Here is a 17019-nt window from a genome sequence, read left to right as displayed (position 1 = left end):
TAGGTCTGATCTATGGCACTTACTGGTAGTTGATTGCTCAGCTATTCTTAGATAATAATATCCTCTGCTGATTTTTATGGTTTGGCCAAGGGAAAACACAAGTAAACATTTAAATTTTTGAGGCAGTATTTCATAAGCATAATTGTATGTGACTTTTGAGCAAACGTGATAGTTGATGTAACATACCAGTCTGTCCATACTTGTTCCAGCAGCAGTTGTGGGTTTTTCATGTAAACTATAAGGTTTGAAATATAAGTTGTGTCTTCCTGAAAAGGATCTCAATGTTCTTGATGAATGAAGTGATTTAGGTTGCCCACATCCAAGAAATACCTAAAGGGATTAAATCAAATGAAATAGAAATTACTTCTTTGACAACACCTTTTTGAACAGGTCTTTTCACCTTTCCTTTACTTTGAAAAAAACCATGCATCCTAAACCACAACTGGTAATGGGCCATTTATTTATTAATATGTTCTATTTGTCAAACTATTACCGTATATACTCAAGTATAAGCCGACCCGAGTATAAGCCGAGACCCCCAATTTTACCACCAAAAACTGGAAAAACATATTGACTCAAGTATAAGCCGAGGGTGTAGTATACAGCCAGCCAGCCCCCTGTAGTATACAGCCAGCCCCCTGTAGTATACAGCCAACCAGTCCCCTGTAGTATACAGCCAGCCAGCCCCCTGTAGTATACAGCCAGCCTGCCCCTTGTAGCATACAGCCAGCCCCAAGTAGTATACAGCCTGCCCCAAGTAGTATACAGCCTGCCCCAAGTAGTATACAGCTTGCCCCAAGTAGTATACAACCTGCCCCCATGTAGTATACAGCCAGCCCCCTGTAGTATACAGCCAGCCAGTCCCCTGTAGTATACAGCCAGCCCCCTGTAGTATACAGCCAGCCCCCTGTAGTATACAGCCAGCCCCCTGTAGTATACAGCCATCCAGCCCCCTGTAGTATACAGCCAGCCAGCCCCCTGTAGTGTACAGCCAGCCTGCCCCTTGTAGCATACAGCCAGCCCCAAGTAGTATACAGCCTTCCCCAAGTAGTATACAGCCTGCCCCAAGTAGTATACAGCTTGCCCCAAGTAGTATACAGCCTGCCCCATGTAGTATACAGCCTGCCCCAAGTAGTATACAGCCAGCCCCCAGTATGCCAAGCGAATAAAAAAAACAAACTTAATACTCACCCTCTGACGATACTCATCTTTGATGCTCGGCACGGCTCCCGGTCCTCGGCGGTGGCTCCTGAACCTCGGCGGCAGCTCCTCTCTTCTTTCTTCACTGGCGGCTCCGGGTCTCTTTGCTTACTTCACTAGCCGGCAGTCGCGTCCATGCGATCTGCTGGCGGGCTCACACTATGATGCGGCGACATCGCCGCATCATAGTGTGCGCCCATCGGCAGATCACATGGACGCGACTGCCGGCTAGAGAAGTAAGCAAAGAGACCCAGAGACGCCAGTGAAGAAAGAAGAGAGGAGCTTGAAATTTGATATTTGATATTTCAAAACCTGATTTAAATTTAATTTTACTCAATTTTATTACTGTTTTAGCTCCTCAGTGATGGTCAGTCTAAAATTCCAGGGTATGGCTGGGGACTCCCTAAGCAGACACATTATGATCCATCTAGTTGTGTGAGTTTACAATGTGGTTACATTATCAGGGCACAGATGTATATACACTTTCATCTGGCTACTGACATTGTACTAACAAACTGGCACATAGAAAGTGATGAGACACATCAGAGATGATGGGATGCATGATGCCTGTTACACAGAGACATGACAGACAGAGGCTGACAGAGAGGGGCTGACAGACTTTTACAATGTCAGCACTACTACATCTCTGTTCTCACAGATATTTGCCTGCCTTCTCCATCCCCCGTAATACTTATCTCCTTGCAGTTTGTAGTTTGCAGCTTCTCTTTGCTCACAATGTGCTGGAAGGAAGTGAATCAGTGTGAACTCTGTGCTAGGACTGCAGGGGGGCAGGGCTACAGGCACAGAAGTCATGAATCTCAGCTCCACACAGGAATGCAAGATGGCGGCCATCGGACCCTAAATCAGAAGTTACAGGGTCGAGTCTAGGGGCAACTGAAATTGTGTACACCAGGACTGACAGAATTATATCTGTAAAATGCTGTATTTTTGTTAATAACATTGAAGTAGAGAATGTGTTATTTTGTTATCCTGAGTACATATAAGAAACTTGCCTTTAAGTTACATTTTTAAGGTTATGTATGGTATATCATAAAGTCTTTGTTCTAGACATGAACGGACCAATACCTTGATTATTTTATCCTTTGGCCATTATAATGTTGCTAGGGTTATTGTGTTATTTTTTTTTCACTGGGTTTCTTTTAATGTTGGTTAAGTTTAAAAAAAAAATCCATATTAAAACCTTGAGAACAATGTAAAAGTAATTTTTCTACATTTTTTAAAATAAAAGTTAAACTTTTTGACTAGTTATTCTGTATAGAGAAGTACCATGCAGCAGTAATTATACGCTATGGTGAAGGACCTACAGAATATATTACAGTTTGGAAACAAGAGTGTAAAAATTATTAATATTTGCAATTGAAATATCCCATATTATATCAAAATTTCCCCCAAAATTTTAGCTGTTTGCAAAGTAAGCCCTGCTTAAATTAATTAGCAGATCTAATCTAATTAGTGATATGTATCCCTCATACAATAATATGTCTCTAAATGTAACTTTTGTTTTAAATTTTAGCTACTGGTTATATTCTTAGTGTATTATTTGTAGCCAACTGGATGTTCCATTTTGAAACATTGGGGCAGATTTATCAAGTGTCTGAAAGTCAGAATATTTCTAGTTGCCCATGGCAACCAATCACAGCTCAGCTTTTATTTTACCAGTGCTCATGCATATTTTAAAGGGGAGCTGTGATTGGTTGCCATGGGCAACTAGAAATATTCTCACTTTCAGGCACTTGATAAATCTGCCCCATTATCTTCACTATTTTGCAGTATTGACCCTAGTTGTAAGTTTATTGATTGGTAATATTTGGACGTGGTGTATACCAATTCCAGGTAAGAGATTAGTGTACTATTTTGATTTCACATAGCAAAGTTTACGTTTGTTAAATATTAGATAGAAGGAAAAATAAATTGGTTCTCTAAGAAATACAGCGTATAGAATGACAATTGGAAGCAGCATAACTGCTACATTTCTGAAGAACAATCCAAGTAGATTAAGAGTTTAATGTTACCCAGCAAAGAGCTGTTGGCATGCTGCAGAATACCAATAAACTGTATCCCTCTAATCAAATAAAGAGCTTAAATTGGAAAGCAAGAAATAACTATCATTGTAGATGTTTATTGTCATGTCAAAGGCTCTCTAAAATGGAGCAAATTGAACAAGTAAAAGACCAGAGAACGTAATGATATTTCTCCTAAGTGAAGGCAAAACACACTACTTTGAATGTAAAATATATTAGTCATATTCTGCTCTCAACCAAACAGATCAATAGACAAGCTCAGTCAACTCTTTTATTGTAAAAATAATAAAAAGCAAGCACTGACAGCTTTCTGTGAAGCTTATCTCAAAGAATATCGAGGGACATTGGATGAAGCATATGAGACTATATGTGCTACTATAAATAGTGAAATTGTATTTATTTCAAAATTGTAATATATCTAAGGCTATTGTTTTCATTATCTCTGAATCCCAAAGGTTCCCCTGCCTTAAATTCTATTTAGGGTAAATGATTTTCTACTTTTTATCTAAAGGGAATACAGTCACAGTTTATGTGTATAATAGGAAATTATAATATAATAGAATATTTTCACATCATAAAATGGCAAATTGTTATGTATCCAACATTTTACATTAGTGACATGTCTATTCGCCCATTGCAACCATGATGGATCAGTTTTCGACTGGATCCAAAAGAGTCCTAAATGCTAAAAAGACTCATTGAGGGCAATTTATCATTACAATTTGTTTTTGACTTGGTTGTCTGTGTTGAATTCCATTTTTGTTTTATCTGAAGTCATCAAATGATGTATGTTGCTGTATTTGTTTTTTTTTGTTTGTTTTTTTTTAATTTGTCTTATTGTTTTTTTATGTTTGTTGTAAAATGTTAAATTTTTTTGGTGCCCATAACCCTTGATGTCTTGATAAATTTGGTAGTGCTTTTATCCCTATTTCTACACAAGACAGTGATTGGAGTCATTTTGCGCCAAAACTTGCGCCTAAATGAAAATTGTCGCCATATCGCAAATCATGAATTCAGATCCCTTTTGTAAAAACTAAATAATGATTTTGGCGCATTTTTAAGTGACTTTGCACTGTCGTATGCTCATTTGGCGCAATGAAAAGTTGCAAAACAGCATTTGTACCACAACTGCACCAAAACAATGCCAAAAACAGACAAAACAGACACTGATGAATTCCCCCCATTAACTGATAATCTGGTCTGTGGGGTAAATGGATTGAGAAAGAAAGAATACAGCTCTAGACTATGCTATGTTTCCCAAATGAAAAGAAACAAAATTGTTGAAAGAAAAAAAACCCATTGCAGAGCTTGGTCCACTGGTCTTGGCACCCCACTACCCCACTGCTGCTACTTCACCGTATCTACTTCAGAGTAAATGTTGGACTTCCAGAGGCTATATAAGTAGAACGTTTGTTGATAATTTCTCAAAAATATGCTTATCTTTTTACCAAAACTTAATGAACAAACATCAATCAAGCTGTGATAATGAGTATGTAATATTTTTATGTTACAATAGATCTAAGATGCAGGACTTCCCTTTTGCCCAGGCTAATATCTCAATACACCTATAAAAATAAAAAAAGCAATTTATGTTAACAAATACTACAGTGTGTAACAAAGATGTTGGAATGGTGGATCATCTTATAAAATACACATCGGATCAAAATACTAAAAATATAGGTTTCAAATATTTTTTAAAATCTATCCAATGATACCAAACTCTGCTTCCTACCCCCTACCATTGGGTTGGGGCAGTGGGCAACTTTAAAATCAACTTGAATGAAAAGTCCCCATTTTTTTGCAGGTTTGGATTCCACAGGAAAAATTACATTGATTCAGTCTACAATTAAAGTAATTTTCATTGACAAATGGCACTGTAATTGCGAAAATCAAAATGGGTAAGAAAAAAGTGACTAAAATTTCTTAAAAATCTATCCAATGATATTAAAGTTGACCCTGTATATTCAGTCCCCAGGGTGAGGTGGGGGGAATCTCATTTTTTATGTAGAAACTACATTCAGCATAACCCAGGAACAATGACATAGACTATTAGTTTTCTGTTCTCTTCGGGGTGCTGGTTTAATGTGAATCATTTAACTTAAAGGGGCATTCACATTTAATTTAATTCATTTGCCACATGTAAACATTTCTACAATTGGATGTTATTAAAAAAATGTTCCTGTGTTATGATTATTTCTCATAAATGTTACCATGTTGTCCCTTAGAAACGAGATAGCTTCCTCAGATACGACCACCTCACATTTTGGCAGCAGTGGACAGATATGCGTTTTTGAGCCCTGCGTGACTACCTGGCTTAAGAGTTCATTACTACAGGATGGGTGTGGAACATGCAGTAACTCCCGGATACGAATCACCCCAACAGAGGTGGCCGTATCCAAGGACACAGTCTTATTTCCAAGGGACCATATGACAACATTTAAAAGATATTATCCTCACACAGGTACATTTTTTTTAATAACATCTAATTGAAGAAATCTTTATATATGTCAGATTATGAAACTAAATGTGAGTGCCCAGACGAGAATACCCCTTTAAGTCTTCTTGACTCTGAAGATGGGGATTTTTCTCATTGTGCTTGAATTTGGTAACATTAGATTGCTTTTAGAAAAAAATTGCTTACATCTATTTTCAGATTTTGGATGTGACGTGCATTTATCAAAATACCTGCTTTTTCAACTGTTTTGCACACATTTTGATTTTTGCTGATTCCAGCGAAATTGAAAAAAGCCTAGGTCAAATCAATGTTTACTGGGGAATCCAAATCTGCAATAACAAAATGAGTTTTTAAGAATTTTTAGTTGCCCAATCCCCAGGGGTGGGGATAGCTGACTGAGTTTAGTATAATTTAATAGACTTTGAAAGATATTTGACACATATATTTTTAGATTTCTGATCCACTGTCTCAACCTTTTTGTTACACCCTGTATTGTTGGAAATTGGAAATCTTAAAGATGCTGTGCCCCAAAAGATAGTTAGCACCTGTTTGCTTTAGCATGGGGACTGAAAGTGACCCTAAGTGTCTCATGAAATTGATGTGAAGGTGCCTATGCTCATTCTGTGCTCCATTCACGTTTATAGGACTTCTGTGAAGATTATGAATGAAGAAAAGGTTGCGAAAGGAAAGCTTTACATGATACGAGGCAATCCTAGAGGAAATCCTTTTAGAGGTTGCAAAATACTATTTACATCTCATCTCTTTAGGCAGTCCATCTTATTCCCTTACCTTATGTGACTCTCACTCTCTGAAAGGGGTATTCCCATGAAGACAAAGTTCTTAAATATACCCAGGATAACATAATATCCATCTAATTCACTGTTACTAACAATAATACAGCAATTCACAGATATAATTCCAACCCATCACTGGTGTATACAATTTTGGTTCCCCACGGGATCCGGCATTTAAACTTCTATGATTGTGCAGGGGAGATTCTTCTCATGAATAGCTTCTCCTCTCTGCACAATGCAGTGTGCTCTCTGCCTACAGCCCCTTCCCCCCGCATTACAAGACCACCTCAGACACTCATAGACACTTCCTGCCAGCAAGCAGCATTGTGCAGAGACCTGCTCTACAAACTATAGATAAGATCTTTATAGCTAGGGAAAGAGGTATAGTAGGCTAAATGTGTGTTATAGTTAAGATATAGTAGAGCTGAGAATGTCATTTTGTTTTCTATCCCATGGATTTCATCATCTCTCATCTCTGATCTGTCTCATCTCTCTATATCTCAGATACTAGTGAATGTTCAGAAGCTAAATGAAAGTATATTTAAACTTGGGCCCTCAGGAACTAAGCACAAAAAGAGTCTTCAAAAAGAGTCCCGCCCACACTCTGGAAATTCTACAATGACCATCACTTCATGATAGGAGCTAAAACAGCAATAAAACTGAGTCAAATTGTAAATTTTCTTTATTGTGTAAACATCACTAGGGGATTAAAATTTGAGAACTTTCTTTCATGGGCAAACCCCTTTAACACTAACCCTGTATACGTAATCATTCAGAAACATGTCATTTAACCAGAAATTATGTAAAGGAAGTACATATAGATAGCGGGTGGCTGGTAATGGCTCATCCAGCATGTCCTATTTATTTATCGACTTATTCAGAAACCCTATAAAGAATGGCTGGACCATTGTATAAAGACTTACCTCCTGTGTTATCCCTTCTTCCTCATAGATTATAAGTTCATCAAAGATTGGTTCACCTGATAACTATAGTATTATCATCTATGCCTTATTTTGTTAATCAATTGATCAGATAAGAACCTGATCATGGTCCTAGTTGTGTTAAGTCTTTACAAACAGTTTATGAATAGTGTAATCTCCTCAAATAGTTAAATATGCTGGAAAATGTGGAAAGAGTTAATTGGTTTTCTTATGTGCTTTAGGTACACAATGCTTTCAGATAAATTTCTCACCACAGGAGAATGAGCCTACACAGCGAAACTGATTTAAATTTAACCCCTTACCAATATGTGATGTAATAGTATGTCACATGTTGGCTGCTGTTGTATGGGGAGGGCTCACGGGCTGACCCCTCCCCATACAAGGTGGGCGCTTACTGCATATTGCAACAAACACCCAGTGGTAACGACTGCGATCAGTACTTGCACAGATTGCGGGTTTTAACTCTTTGATTGCCACTGGCAAAGCTGGCAATTAAAAGGCTGGCTAAATTGGGGAGCTGCAATATGTTTACTTACTAGTAAGTAGGGAGGACCAGTCTGGAGGGTGCAGAAATAGGGCTCAATGTATGTGTCTGTGACCTCAGTCTGTTCCCAGACTTTTTGTTATGTGGGAATAAGTGTCTTTTTGGCAAATTCCCTCTAATTATTCTACTAGTGGTGCCTGTATACTATGATACAGTGGGGCACATTTACTTACAAAGTCCCTCAAGTTCACTAAAAGTGCATTGTCCATGTAGAATGCTGTATGTGGCGATTCACTAAGATCATGTGCCAGAAATCATGAATGTGTCGCTTCCCCTCACTGGTCGGACAGAACTCACCATCTTTTTTGTGGTCCACCTTTAACATAGGGCAACTTTCAGTGCAGTGCAGCCTGTGCAAATACCTGTGCAAACCGTTTTAGCCATGAAGAACATGCACAATCCGACTAAAATGCAGCACACGACCCTTAGTAAATGCACCCCAGTGTGTCACACAGCTAATTGACATGATGTTTAACCATCAATTGCAAGTTTCGAGATTCCAAGCTAAATAAAATGGATCAGATTTAAGATTTATCAAGCTGTCTGAAAGTCAGAATATTCATAGTTGGCAACCAATTACAGCTCAGCTTTCATTTTACCAGTGCTCATGAATATTTTAAAGGGGAGCTGTGATTGGTTGCCAAAATTCTGACTTTCAGACAGCTTGATAAATCTGCTCCAATATCTAATTGACACCTCTCATTTTACCTACAAGATCTGTAAAACAAACATGTTATCTCTAAAATCCTTCACCTTATTATTACTAACAATATGCCTTCCATTGTTGATCCAGAATGCAGGTTTTACTTATATTTCTGGTATTTGTAGAACATTGTTGCATGTTTTTGTCAGAATTAGGTTTGCTGACAGTAGTGTTGAGTTCACACTTTATTATACAAAAGATGATCATACTAGAACATAAAGAATTGTCTGAGCAACTAAAAGAGCCTAACAACTTTTTACAGAATAATTTATTCCTGTCACACCGCTTCTACAAGGTTTATGACCTGATAAGTCATAATGGGCATTGATTTATCACATTAATTATGATGAGTGATGTTGATTACCTTCCCTGACACTTGCACACTGTTTTCTTGCAGGATCATGATGGCTTCAGAAATTTTCATATCGATAGGATCCATAACTGACTCAATATTGAATGGTCCTTCCAACCTGTCAGCCACTAGAAGCATAGCATCTGTCAAAACAAAAACAAAAAGAAAATCACATATAAAATAAAGGTCAGCACCAAAAACTAAATGCCAACACTAAAAGGTCACCTTACACACAAAACTCATTTCCCAGCCATAAATTAATTGCTTCTTGACAATAAATAGACGTGTACACAATATTACAAACACACCTGACACATCATCATAGGCTATCTATAGAGAGCTGGAGAATGATTCTACTAAAATGCAGAATACTTCAAAGCAAATGGTTGTCAACTTTCAAAGCAACTTGATGACTTTTTCAAAGCCAATTAATAGTATTCCCAGGTTAAGATTATTCATAATGAACTTTACATATAGGTTTTTGTCTTTATAAATATTATGTACTCTATTTGCTTTTTTATATTTGAGTTAGAAAGTAGGTAAATGTTTAATTGCATAAATTATAGTGCATATAATAGTAAACTTTGTTTTTATATTTTATTTAAAAATAGCTGAAAGATAAAGGAACCTTATAATGTTTCTAATGACATAACTCTTTAAGTCTCCGGATAGTCTAATCACCTCAGTGAGATATGGAAAGGGTTAATATTTAGCTCCCTTTTCTTATCTCTATTCTCTGTACAGGACATGATATATACTACTCACTACAGGAGAAAGAATGAGCCGACAGCCGAGAATCCATGAACACATTGGGGCAGATTTACTTACCCGGTCCTGTCGCAGTCCGGCGACGAGTTCTCAGTCGAGGATTCGGGTCTTCTGGCAATTCACTAAGGTAGTGTGCCCGATGTCCACCAGGTGTCGCTGCTGCGCTGAAGTCCGTCAGAGTTCACCGGAGTTCACTAGCCTATTCCTGGTGCAGGTAAGTAAACGTCAAGCGGCACATTTTAAAAAAAAAAATTCTGCGTTTTTTTCGAATCCGTCGGGTTTTCCGACCAATTTCCGTTGCGTGCATGCCGGCACCGATGCACCACAATCCGATCATGTGCTCCAAAATCCCGGGGCAATTCAAGGAAAAACGGCGCAAATCGGTCTTATACGGGAAAGCAGATGAAAATGCGCAAATTGGACCCTTAGTAAATGACCCCCATTATGTTTAATAGTTGTTTTTTTTACAGTGGTCAGTCCTGGAGAAAAGAATCATATTGCCATATGGTGTCAAAACAATGCCCTTTACAAGTTTAATAATTTTATTTAAAGCATTCTTATTTTTTCTAGTATTTTTTATCACTAGATAACACAACAATTGTTTTTCTCTTTTCAACTGTGAGGTGAAATCTATATTGGGAAGTGCCTAAACTAAACAATGTAACTGAAACCATTATGCACTGCATCTTGATAAAGAAATCTTTTAGATACCAGTTGCTTCTATTACTCTATACTTAGCTATGTCACTTTTACTGTTCAAGTCTCACTGAAAATTGATATAAGACTTAACCCCTTAACGCCGCAGCCCTTTTTCGTTTTTGCATTTTCATTTTTCACTCCCCGCCTTCAAAAATCTATAACAATTTTATTTTTCATGTACAGAGCTGTGTTATGGCTTATTTTCTGCGTAACAAATTACACTTCAAAATGATGGTATTTAATATTCCATGCCGTGTACTGGGAAGCCGGCAAAAAATTCCAAATGCAGTGAAATTGGTAAAAAAAATGCATTTGTGCCGCATTATTGTGGGCTTGGATTTTATGGATTTCACTGTGCGCCCCAAATGACCTGTTTTGCAGCTTTTGATGACATTTACAATGTCAGCTTTTAGGACTGTACAACCGTTTTATAGAATGTTTAATTATTTTTAATGCCATTTTAGACTTTGGGTGTGATTTTCCTTTACGGGGTTAAACGCAGTGAAAAACCGTTATTATATGAATTTGAATTTTTACTATTTTTCAAACTCCCTTCGGAAGACCCGAGGCTGCCATGGCGACGGATCACCGTCTTTTTGAAGCGCCGGCGGCGATCAGCAGGAAAAAACCGCCATCAGCGCTGGCAATATGCAGCAAAGACTTACCGGCTAAGGAGAGGGCTCAGCCTGTGAGCCCTCCCCTTGCACCCACACCCCGCATGTGACGTAGTATTACGTCACATGTCGGTAAGGGGTTAAAGGATTTTAAAGTATCTCCTAGAGGACTCAAAGAGAGTGCCAATGAAGTATTGAACTACGGAGAACAGAGTTGCAGGGAGACTGTGAGATAGATGAAGTAAAGGGAGGCTTCTTACTAGTCAGTGGGGTGCAGGTATCATAAGTCTGGATTTGTCCTTCTGTTTTTCTTTGGACCTTTCTTGGCTTTTCTGCTGTTCAGATGTATCCTATCGGTTTCCCCTTATTGATACATGGGGTGTTTGGACTTTAGTAAATTTGCAACTTTTTTAAACTAAAGCTGCAAAAAGTCTCCAAAAGTCACATTCAGTTCTATGCTAGTTTTTACAACTGGTCAGGGGCAGACGCGGATTTAGGCAAAAATCTGGATTTAGGTGAACAGTGCAGAAAACTAGACAATAGCGAACTTGGTACGGAGACTGTTTTCAGAGCAAAAAGTTGCAAATGAGCACAAGCTCCATGAAACCATCTCAACCCTTAAATAAAAAGTCAATCCAAAAGTTTGATACATGTGTCCCATTTAGTCAATGTCCAAGATGTAAGATGTGCCTTTCTGTGTCTTTCTCCTTTTCAGCACACAAGTCTCCACAAGGATATTCAGTACCTTTTCTTTTGGCCACCTTTTATAATCTCAAGGTACATGAAAATATACATATAAATCTTTAAATCTTCATATATATGTACTTGAGGAGATACCGACAAAATATAGGCCTAACATAAGTAAAAATAAATAAATAAATGTTAAAAAAAATAAATAAAGTATGCTCCCTTTCTCTAGAACATATACAGAATAAATAAAGTACAATTATAAACATGTTAGGTATTGTTGCATCCCTAAATGTCCAATCTCTCAAAAATAAAAATGATTATTTCCTACAGTGAACCCTGTAATGGAAAATAGTGCCCAAATGTCTGAATCGCCACTTTTCTGCCATTTTTCAACACATAAATATTTTAATAAACAGTAATCAGTAGGTTGTACAGTCCTCAAAATGGTATAAATGAAAACATCAGCTTGGCCCACAAAAATGGCACATTATGCAGCTCTGTACACTGTAGTATGAAAAAGTTACTGCTGTCAGAGTATGGCAAAACTAAGAATTTTTTTTGTACATAAGATTTTAATTTTTTTGTATAAAAAATAAATAAAACCTATATAAATGTGGTATTGGTGCGATTGTACTAACTTTTCCAGTTTCCCTGTATAATATACAAAATATAAAATGGTTCCATTCTCTCTAAGCAAACACTTCATGATGCCTCTAGTGCTATGTCCTGACAATGTTGTGAGATTATCAGTGTACAGGTTTATATACACTTTTATTTAGCTTCTGAACAATCACAATCTGACATAGAAAAAGAGAGATGAGACAGATCTGTGATGAAAGATGATGAATTTCATTAGATGCATATAACAAATGACATTCTAAGCTCTGCTATAACAGCCATAACATACTCTGTCAGCTGTGCCTACTTCCCCTGGATAAAGACCTTTTTTTGCTTGTAACTTGTTGAGTACCGTATTTTTCGGACTATAAGATGCACTGGACCATAAGACGCACCTAGGTTTTAGAGGAGGAAAAATAAGAAAAATGTTTTTTCCCCAAATAGTATGCTAAAATATTTAATAAAGTAACAGTAAAGTAACTGGGCAGTGCAGCCTAGTTTCTCTTTGGAGAGGGGCAGGGGCGAGCAGCCTATCTTTAAATAGAATTATGCTGGCACGTAGTCAGGGGGTCTCAAGAGTTACCAGGGCTGTATAGGTATGAGTATATGTGACAATGGTCACAAGAGCTTACAATCAATGAGGAGGAGGAGGACACAGGAGATGACAGTGCTTGTACAATTGCCACAAGAGCTTACAATCTATGAGGAGGAGGAGGCCACAGGAGATGACAGTGCTTGTACAATTACCACAAGAGCTTACAATCTATGAGGAGGAGGACACAGGAGATGACAGTGCTTGTACAATGGCCACAAGAGCTTACAATCTATGAGGAGGAGGACACAGGAGATGACAGTGCTTGTACAATGCTCACAAGAGCTTACAATCTACCAGGGGGACAGCAGCCACTACATACCAGGCAACAAGTGGTTAAGACTGTGAGAGCAGAGACCCGGGGGAAGGGAGCACTAATCACTTATCTGATCCTGTGCTGGGATAGAAGTTACAGGTCAGACACTGCAGCACTGTACAGGCTTGGCTCCTCTTCACACAGTGCGGCAGCCTTCATCTTCTCTCTTCACTCTGAGCCTCCCGGGCTACTTACAAGCCGAGCGGGGATTGGCCAGAGTCAGTGATTTTCTCCTCCCCCCTCTCTCTCTCCACTGCTGCCATAATTATCATTTATATCAGTGCCCTGATATACATGATATACATCAGAGCTGGCAGAGCGCAGGGGTGCTGCCATCCATTCCCTCCAGCAGTGGAGGGCTGAGAGGAGGAGAGGAGCGCAGCGGCACTCAGCACAGCCGCTGCGCTTCACTGTGAAGGGCTGCGCTTGCTGCCAGCATCAGCAGGCAGAGCGCAGCCAGGTGCCCTGCATTCCGTCCTGCATAGGCTACATCCGGACTATAAGACGCACCACTGTTTTTTCCCCATTTTCTGGGGAAAAAAAGTGCGTCTTATAGTCCAGAAAATACGGTAAGTCTCCCCACACTGTTTTTGCTGGCTGGAAGTCGCTGTGTGTGTGAGAGCTCATCTTGGAATGCGAGGGTGGGGGCTGGAGGGAGAGAGGAGCTCACTGAGGCGTCACACAGGAAAAAAAATGTCCTTCCTGACCCTAGACTTCTGACTTATGGTCAGATCCCGGGGCAACCTAAATTGTATACACTAGCACTGATAGAGACAGGCTGGAATTATATCTGTGAAATGCTATATTTTTGTTAATAACAGTGAATTAGAGAATGTATCATTTTTAGAGGTGAGCGAACATACTCGTCCGAGCTTGATGCTCGTTCGAGCAATAGCGTATTCGAAAATGCTCGTTGCTCGGACGAATACTTCGCCTGCTCGAGAAAATGGCATCTCCCGCCGTTTTGCTTTTTGGCGGCCAGAAACAGATCCAATCACAAGCCAGGAGACTCTGCACTCCACCCAGCATGACGTGGTACCCTTACACGCCGATAGCAGTGGTTGGCTGGCCAGATCAGGTGACCCTGGGATAGACTAGCCGCTGCCCGCGCTGCTCGGATCATTCTGTGTCTGGATGCCGCTAGGGAGAGAGCTGCTGCTGGTCATGGAAAGCGTTAGGGTGTTCTATTAGAATAGTGTTAGGCAGGAGTGATTCTACAAGAACCCAACAGCCCTTCTTAGGCCTACAATAACGTTATACATTTTTTTTTTAATTTGCTTGTGGCTGGGCTTGCTGGCACTAGTAGTGCAGCTAGTACCATATTGTGAGGAATTTGCAGGGGGACTTGCTACCGTTGTGTTTAGCTCTTAGTGACACACATATCCACCTCAAACACCAAAGTGGGACAATTTATTAGGGGTTTGAGTAGAATTAGGCAGAGTCTGCTGATTTTTTTTTTTTTTACCTTTATTTCATTTTATAGCTCAAACTCATCTTGCAAAGCAGTGTGCTTTCAGTGTAGGCTACAAATTAGCCATAGGAGAACCCCAACGGCTTACTTAGGCCTACAATAGCGTTATATTTTCCTTTTTTTTGTTTGTTTGTGGCTGGGCTTGCTGGCATTAGTAGTGCAGCTAGTACCATATTGTGAGGAATTTGCTGGGAGACCTGCGACCGTTGTGTTTAGCTCTTAGTGACACGCATATCCACCTCAAACACCGAAGTGGGACAATTTATTAGGGGTTTGATTAGAATTAGGCAGAGTCTGCTGATTTATTTTTTTTTAGCTGTATTTCATTTTATAGCTCAAACTCATCTTGCAAAGCAGTGTGCTTTCATTGTAGGATACAAAATAGCCATAGAAGAACCCCAACGGCTTACTTAGGCCTACAATAGCGTTATATTTTCCTTTTTTTTGTTTGCTTGTGGCTGGGCTTGCTGGCATTAGTAGTGCAGCTAGTACCATATTGTGAGGAATTTGCTGGGAGACCTGCGACCGTTGTGTTTAGCTCTTAGTGACACACATATCCACCTCAAACACCGAAGTGGGACAATTTATTAGGGGTTTGATTAGAATTAGGCAGAGTCTGCTGATTTATTTTTTTTTTTACCTTTATTTCATTTTATAGCTCAAAGTCATCAGGCACAGCACAAAATCCAGTTATGTGCTGTCAGTGTAGGTTAGAAACTAGCCATAGCAATAGGATAGCATCGTTTTGTTAAAAAAAAATAAAAAAAAATAAACACAAAAAAAAAAAAAGGTTTTCCACCAGTCGCAGTCTGTGGGTGATGATGACATTATTGACGTAGTGGAAGAAGTGTGTAAAGAGGTGTCGGACGATGAGGAGACACGGTTGTCAGACAGTGGTGAAGTTGTTGTCAGGGCAGGAAGTCCGAGCGGGGAGCAGACAGAGGGATCGGAGGATGATGAGGTGACAGACCCAAGCTGGGTTGATAGGCCGGGTGAACACAGTGCTTCTGAGACGGAGGCGAGTCCTATAGCAGAACAGGTTGGAAGAGGCAGTGGTGGGGCCAGACGGAGAGGCAGGGCCAGAGCTGGTGCATCAGCGCCAAATGTTGCCCGTAGTCAAGCTCCCGTGGCGAGGGCTAGATTTTCAGAAGTCTGGAGGTTCTTTAAAGAAACACCGGATGACCGACGGACTGTGGTGTGCAGCCTTTGCCAAACCAGGATCAGCAAGGGTTCCACCACTACTAGCTTAACTACCACCAGTATGCGCAGGCATATGAATGCTAAACACCCCACTCAATGGCACCAAGCCCGTTCACCTCCGGCCGGGCACACCACTGCTCCTTCCCCTGTGTCATCTGCTAGTCAGCCCCCTGCCCAGGACCACGGCCCAAACACCTCCCGTGCGAAAACCCCATCTTCGCCTTCACGATCCTCCACAACATCCACCAGCGTTCAGCTCTCCATACCCCAGACGCTGGAGCGCAAAAGGAAGTATAGCGCAACCCACCCACACGCCCAAGCCCTCAACGTCCACATCTCCAAGTTGCTTAGCCTGGAGATGCTGCCCTATAGGCTGGTAGAGACCGAGGCCTTTCGAAACCTCATGGCGGAGGCCGCCCCTCGGTATTCGGTCCCCAGCCGCCACTACTTTTCCCGATGTGCCGTCCCAGCCCTGCACAAGCACGTGTCAGAGAACATCATCCGTGCCCTGACCAACGCCGTTTCTGACAAGGTCCACCTGACCATGGACACGTGGACGAGTGCTGCCGGGCAGGGCCACTATATATCGCTGACGGCACATTGGGTTAACTTGGTGGAGGCTGGGACCGAGTCTGACCCTGGGGCTGCTCATATACTGCCAACGGAGAGGATTGCGGGGCCTACCTCGGTCCAGGTCTCAAAGGCCTACTATGCCTCCTCCTCCTCCCACCCCTCCTCCACCTCCTCCGAATTACCATCCGTGGGCATGGCGCCATCAGTCGGTAGCTCTAGGCACAGCAGCAGTGCCATCGCTAAGCGACAGCAGGCGGTGCTCAAACTGCTGAGCCTAGGCGATAAAAGGCACACCGCCCAAGAGCTATTACAGGGCATCACGGGCAGACTGATCTGTGGCTGGCACCGCTGAACCTGAAGCCAGGCATGGTTGTGTGTGACAACGGCCGTAACCTGGTGGCGGCTCTGCAACTCGGCAGACTGACACATGTGCCATGCCTGGCCCAT

At 40.6% G+C, this 17019-nt stretch overlaps 1 protein-coding gene across 2 annotated transcripts in view; it reads right to left on the bottom strand.

The window, feature by feature from the left end:
• GPC6 (glypican 6) overlaps positions 1 to 17019 on the bottom strand; it is a 458424-nt gene that overhangs the window by 36934 nt on the left and 404471 nt on the right. For both annotated transcript variants that reach the window (XM_072135425.1, XM_072135424.1), the window contains exons 5-6: positions 9044 to 9174; positions 187 to 330 (exon numbers count right to left, since the gene is read on the bottom strand). In XM_072135425.1, the coding sequence (XP_071991526.1) occupies positions 187 to 330; positions 9044 to 9174 (275 nt within the window). The remainder of the gene's footprint in view (positions 1 to 186; positions 331 to 9043; positions 9175 to 17019) is intronic.

The sequence above is a fragment of the Engystomops pustulosus genome, chromosome 2 (genome assembly GCF_040894005.1).
Source record: "Engystomops pustulosus chromosome 2, aEngPut4.maternal, whole genome shotgun sequence".
Lineage (NCBI taxonomy): Eukaryota > Metazoa > Chordata > Amphibia > Anura > Leptodactylidae > Engystomops > Engystomops pustulosus.
This window is presented reverse-complemented; position numbering and strand designations above follow the sequence as displayed.